Raw genomic sequence first — 6,553 nt, forward strand, 5'->3', positions numbered from 1 at the left:
AAAAAAAGAAAAAGATCAATTAAGAATCCTATCTATACGAGTTATGTTTAACCAATCTGATTTGATCGAATAATTTGCTAATAATTTCAATATGTCGTTGAATTTATGAACGATGTAAGAAGAAACGATCAAAGGACAACATTGTATAGAAGGTTTGATATTGCTACGATTCCAACAATAACAACAACAACAACAACAAGTAAACAATTCGCTGACCTAATTTGTTAATTGTTTCCCGAGCGTTGCAACATTTCATTTATGAATGTTTACGTATTTAACTTAGTCAACCATTAATTACCAATCGGTATTCAACAGACGATAAAATAATAACCTTTAATTTCATAGAAGAGAAAATGTGAGGGACGGAAATTTCTAAAATATCCTGGAGATTTTGAGGATCCTGAATGGGTAGGAGAGATATCATGTATGAAAAAGCTGACATGTCAAATTATTCTATCATTATCGATCTTAATGGATGAATACCCGGGACATCGAATAAATAACAAGCCTACCACATACTTCACCCTTTCGTCTTTACCAATCTTCAACTTTTCTTAAATGTAGTGCAACCAATGACCTTTTAACTGCGTGCCACCGAGAGGCGAAATAGTCATGCATTCGCTGTAATCGTTGACCTTTGGTTTTTGGGATACCTTGAGGTCTTGGTTTTTTTTTCTTCTCTTTTTTCATTTCTTTTTTTTTTTTTTTTTTTTGGCTTTTCTCTCTTGCTGTAAATGAGCGGATGGAGGAAAGAGAGATAATATAGGAAGATAGCGGGTGAGAAGAAAGAAGAAAAAAGAAAATGATTAGCTTCGTGGAAGTTTAACAAGCAACAGGGATCAAAGTCCACAGTACGTCGGTCAGTCATCGTACTAATCCTTGATGTTTCGTCATTTGCTTTGAGGATGGACAATTGAATGTTACTCTAGCATTGAAATGTAGCTGATTTTTTCACTCCGTTTACGTATCTCTCACTGTTTACATCGTTATAACTTTTCGTTTCTTTTTTTTTTCACTTGCTTTATCACCAGTTATCACCCAGATGTCTGTCCTCTCTGTTTTATCACCCGTCATTGGCGTTATTCATTTCTTCTTCACTTTCTTCATTACCCGCTATTGGCATATTCATTTTTTTTTCCCCACTTGCTTAATCACCCGTTATTGCCGTATGAATCAGTATAACTTTCTATTTTCTTTAATATTAATACAAATATATTTTACCATGCTTTCACATTGTCCCGTTTTTTCTTTTTATTTTTCGTTGCAATTTTTTCAAAGAGATAAAAATACGCAATGATAATAATGAACGTTTGCTGTTTCGCTAGCATCTGGGTGATCATTGTTTAATCATTAAATTTATTAATCGCGTATGGGACAATACGTTTATCTGTTTGTAATTGAAGCGAAATAAAACAGGAGAAGGATTTAGGTAAAATTCAAGTTTTATTTCCGTATTCTTTCTAAATGGCTCAATGGGAATACTGGCCTTATTATGGGTTGGAAAATTACCTTTATACGATGCCATTTGAAGCAAAATTCAATATGATGGAATCAACCAAATGGATGCAAGAAAATTGGTTCCATAGCATAACATCGTCCATTGCATATGTTATTTCTATTTATATTGGACAAAAGGTAGCTTTTTTTTATTACTTTACATTTTAGGTGTTATTTCAAAATTTATTCAAGATCGAGCAGCAGAATTTTAGGTCTTTTTTTCCTTTTCTCTTCCAAAATTAATCATAGCAGCAGGCTTTATGACTGTTTCATAGAAGTTTATCATCCGCTCAGTCGAATCCGACATAAGCCTACTGTTGCACCTGCCGGTTGCTGCAACGCATTAGGCAACTGAATAAGTGAATTCGGAATACTTTCGAGCATTATTTCATAGCTTAAAGAGATCTAGAAGTAACCGTGCGGGAAACGTAGATTGTCCTGTATTTTTATGCCGATTTGTGTTGTCTTGTAAATTAATCAATTTTTTATTTTTTGTTAACTGGAAGTGCTCACCGTTTTTACTGGTTAGCCGTAAATTTTGGTCAGTTGCAGCTGATGGAATCACGCAAACCGTTCTGCCTAGATAACCTACTGATAGCATGGAATTTTGGTCTAGCATTATTTTCTCTCCTAGGCGTGTGCCGAATGACACCGGAATTATTGTGGAGTGTTCGCGAGAATTCTTTTGAATATTCGATATGCACAGCTTCATTTGCGCAGGGTGTCACAGGATTTTGGACCGAAATGTTTGCTTTGTCCAAGGTATGCATTTCACAAGTTTTGGGATTGGCAGTTAGGTGAATTAAATTTTTGGCTATAGGATGAAGAATAGGACTGGTGACAAGGTAACAATTTTTGGTTAGGGAAAAATTTTGAAGAAAAGGTTATTTTCAATCACAGTGCTATTCTTGAGTCATGTTTTTGTTGTACCCACTAATTGTAATCAAAAAGTCCTTTTCTGCATGACTTATCGAAATTATTTTCTTATTTATAGCTATGATAAGGAGTAAATTTAGGAAACATCTCAGGTCATGAATGATGGAAAATAACCTTCATACTGTTCAGTGAAATTTGTTTGTTATGTGTATGATTAGTTCATTTCTGTTGAGAAAGATGAGTATTTTCATCATTTTAGGTCGCTGAATTTGGTGACACAGTATTTATTGTGCTGCGCAAACGTCCCCTACTTTTTCTGCACTGGTACCATCATGTTACCGTGCTTGTTTACACGTGGCATGCGTATAAAGTAGGTTTTTTTATTGGCAAATTGTTTCCCAAAAAATTTCAATTCAAATAGATGCTCGTTAACGGAATTCGACTTGTTTGAGTCTTACTTTTTCTTGCTGGTTACCTCCCTCTTATTTCTTCTTTTTATCTAAATACTCTGCTCATCTTTGTGGATTACAACAAATATTTCTTGTCGGTGTTTAGAAAGGTATGGTGCAGTGTTCTGAACTATGAAATTTGATTTAACATACTTTTTTACGATTTTTTTTGCTGTCAAGCAACCGGTAGTGCCTTTAATGGTGTAATAAAGTGAAAATATAGCGATACTTTACACAATACACGATCCACACACACACACACATGATTTCGCAAAATTTTGCCATGACAGTGAAAGAAGTTGCAAATTGTTACCAAATTCCATAGACCTGTTTTTTATTTTATTATTGAAATTGATATCCAATATTGCATTTAATTTTTTACCAAAGGTTGTTAAGATCCATAGACTATGTTCGAGTAACAGAAATATTTGGCTCGATCTCCATAAAATATTTAGCCCTAGATCGATTCTTTCTTCAGGATCATACGGCCTCAGGACGATGGTTTATATGGATGAATTATACTGTACATGCATTTATGTACACGTATTATGCACTTCGAGCGATGCGTAAACGACTTCCAAAAATGGCGGCGATGATGGTTACAATTTTACAGATCTTACAGATGGTTGGAGGTGTCTTTATCGGTCAGTTTTGAGGACTTTTATCGAATAATTTATTTACAACGTTTGTCATCCCAGAAATCATTCCTTGTTTAGATGGCTATTAAATTTTCAGTTTTGAAAGAAAGAAAAGTGCACTGCTGAAACATCTGAGGATACTTGAATTGTTAGGAAAGACCCTTCAACGTTTTTTTAATGATTTCTGAATTAGCATAAAATCTTATGTACCTTAGTCGGATTGATGTCATCATCTGGAACAGTAATCTCAATGCAGCTAAATTGTGATACTGGGAGAGTACAAATATTTTGTATGTTAATTCCAGGAATAAATATTTTACGAATCAAGCTTTCTGGACGTGATTGTCAGCAAACTTGGAGCAACCTGTACTTCTCATTTACCATTTATTTTTCGTATTTTCTGCTCTTCTGCAACTTCTTCTACTATACTTACCTGAAAAAGGTTTTTTTTTTTTTTGAAAACTCAATCTACTTCCATTCACTGCAGAGAACTGCTCATCTGGTCTCGGTATTCTCATTGACAGTGTCAATTATCGCTCGAGGAAAACTGATGTAGTTTCATTCTTAGCCTCATTTTACCTCTCAGTGTGTTAATTTAGGTTCCAAAAAGCATTGGAATGTTTTCTATGATATGAAATCAATCTGTTTCATCTAAAAGCTGAATCACTTTGATCAATTCATTTATTGTTTTGATTTACCTACTACTGAGCAATATGCTATATGATTTCAGGGGAATAGATACAATGCAATGCTCGCTAATGGAATCCGTAACAAAATTCAAAAGGATATGATCACGGAAAAGCCATCAGAGGATAAAAATGAAGAAAACGATGTCGCTATGAAGGTCAGGAATCATTTAAAGAGGAGGGTAGTAAAATGAAATTGTGATAAAGATGATAAGAACAAAAAAAATCAGTTATTTTCTTATTTGCGTTATTCTATGACATACTTATTTCTATGCTGTGAATTTTATGTTTGCAAAAAAACCCAATGAAATCCACGGGAATACTTTGTGTTTTTTAGGCGCAGTTTTTTAACTTCTTGTTTTATTTTCCTATTTTTTGCGTCTGAACTTTCCCTTTATATTTGTTGGTTATTTGATTCTGATATTTTTAAAATGTGTTATTGTTGGGCTGTTGATGATATTTGTTGAATACGTGTAGGCATTATTCAGCTTGATTGTAACGTGGCATGACTTATTCGATTCAGATTCGTGTAAACTTTCTTATTTTCCTAAAGAGAAATTGCAATTTTGTTATGTTATTTTAAACATTATCTTGTTTTAAATGCGTGCTCATACTTTTATTTATAAAATTCACCTTTTTGATACCCTAAACATATGTTATATGTATGTGTGGTGTATGTATGTGTCTGTGGGTGTGTTTTCCCCACTTGTTTTAGCGTATATATGTTGGCGGTTGTTTGCGTTTACTTAAGAAGGGTATAGATCACTTGATACCTGTTTTATCTCTTAATTTATCATACTGAAGGAATCATTTGTCATTGTTTCGTCCTGTTATTTTTTTAAATATTGTCAGTCATTTCTAATAGTCGGTGCATTATCGACTACATATAGTCAGGAGGTAGAATTAAACGGGATGGTATAACAGCTGGTACCGTCAAATCTTTTGGAGAAATTCTACGTACAGTAGTAGACCACCTCCAGTTAAGGTACCTTTAAGGGATGTACACTTCACTAGTTGATTAGAGGTACTGATGATGGTGTTCTAATATGCGATTTCTTAGGACATGATCGACTTGAAGAAGGTTTTTTTTTTTGGAGATAATACATCTGCAAAATTTATCAGATAATGTTTTTGGGACTAGAAAAGCACGAATTTGACAGTATCTAAACACTGTTATGAGCCACTAATCGTCTTAGGATTGATTTTTTTTTTAATTTTTCAATTTCAATGAATAGAATATATGTGTCGTACCGATTGCTGTTTTTCGAATTTGCGGAACTATTCTTATTTTTTAGTTTAGTAAAATGATTTTCCTTTGTTATTCATTTCTTTGTCTAAAATTGCTTACTTGCCAGTTTTATAAACATTTTGTTTATTTATTATAGAGAATAAACTCAAAGTTGTACAGATGAATTCGATCAATGAATAGATCAAATCTAAACGCAGTTTATAAACCATTGATAACATAGAACGTTTTGTTATAAGTCTTCTTCTTCAGGATAGTAATAATGTACGATACATGTTTAACGTACTTCTATATTGTCCGTATAGTAATAATGATTAATATGTTGTGGTAATTGTGGTATGAAAACGAAAAAGAAGTGAAAGATTGAAGCTGGGTGATTTACTATATGTAAATCAATATTTGAAATACTGGTTTACAAATATCAAATTTTATTTGCATTTTCGATACCTTTAAAATTCTCAGATACTCCATCAACTGAAATAGCGCCTCTTTAATAACTTGTAAAATTTGGAATAATTTTCTCAAACATTCTCTATTGGTAATTTCTCGAAAGAAGTATTTTAGTATGTGGATGTAAATTGATACATTCGGGTAATTAAGTTTTGATTTCAATTTCGATTTCGATAAAACATTTCACATATATTAGATAAATGGAAAATTTATTGAATAACATTTCATAAATATGCTCACATTTCATTGATAATTATCCATGAAATTTTCAACAAATACTGTCCGTTTTTTCATCAAACATTGTATTGGACTGTAGAAACATGGACGTAATCGTTTCAGTGGTCGTTGTTCACCAAAATTTTTCATCGAGAAATAACCATATTTGTCCTTATCAATTATTTCATCTTTTTTCCTAAAATTTAGTTTCACATTATCAAAGAATTGCAATGGTTCATCAATCCTAATGTTACCAGGTACAAACATTACGGCTTTTATTTTTTTTTTTTCAAATTTCAAATGATTTTTAATTTAGGATAAAAATTTAGAGGTACAAATATGTCAATATTTTAAAAGTAGAAATTTGAAATTATTTTTTGTTAAAAATGCAACGATCTTTGACATTATCAAATCGCTGAATATACTGATATGATAGGAAATTACAATTCCATCCGATGATTTTCTTTCATTTAAAAAAGGAAAGGATTAGATTCA

The 6,553-nt window shown here is 32.5% G+C and overlaps 3 protein-coding genes across 3 annotated transcripts in view; 1 reads left to right on the forward strand and 2 right to left on the reverse strand.

Annotated features, from left to right (window-relative positions):
* Nucleotides 1-534: 534 nt before the first annotated feature.
* LOAG_11535 (hypothetical protein) lies at nt 535-690 on the reverse strand (the record flags this gene model as incomplete). The annotated part of the gene is made up of 1 exon (XM_003147053.1): nt 535-690. The coding sequence occupies one exon, from the start codon at nt 688-690 to the stop codon at nt 535-537; it is 156 nt and encodes a 51-aa protein (XP_003147101.1).
* Nucleotides 691-1,422: 732 nt separating this feature from the next.
* On the forward strand, nt 1,423-4,983 carry LOAG_11536 (fatty acid elongation protein 3). The gene is made up of 6 exons (XM_003147054.2): nt 1,423-1,635; nt 2,050-2,259; nt 2,633-2,743; nt 3,301-3,466; nt 3,766-3,902; nt 4,191-4,983. The coding sequence occupies exons 1-6, from the start codon at nt 1,465-1,467 to the stop codon at nt 4,338-4,340; spliced, it is 945 nt and encodes a 314-aa protein (XP_003147102.1). The 5' UTR covers nt 1,423-1,464; the 3' UTR covers nt 4,341-4,983.
* A 982-nt stretch (nt 4,984-5,965) lies between these two features.
* The window catches only part of LOAG_18258 (hypothetical protein), a gene marked incomplete at its 5' end in the record, with an annotated part of 3,389 nt that continues 2,801 nt past the window's right edge, over nt 5,966-6,553 (reverse strand). The window contains one exon of the mRNA XM_020450922.1: nt 5,966-6,254. Coding sequence (XP_020305349.1) covers nt 6,086-6,254 — 169 coding nt within the window. The 3' untranslated portion in view covers nt 5,966-6,085. The remainder of the gene's footprint in view (nt 6,255-6,553) is intronic.

The sequence above is a fragment of the Loa loa genome (assembly GCF_000183805.2).
Source record: "Loa loa unplaced genomic scaffold supercont3.240, whole genome shotgun sequence".
NCBI classification, from domain to species: Eukaryota; Metazoa; Nematoda; class Chromadorea; order Rhabditida; family Onchocercidae; genus Loa; species Loa loa.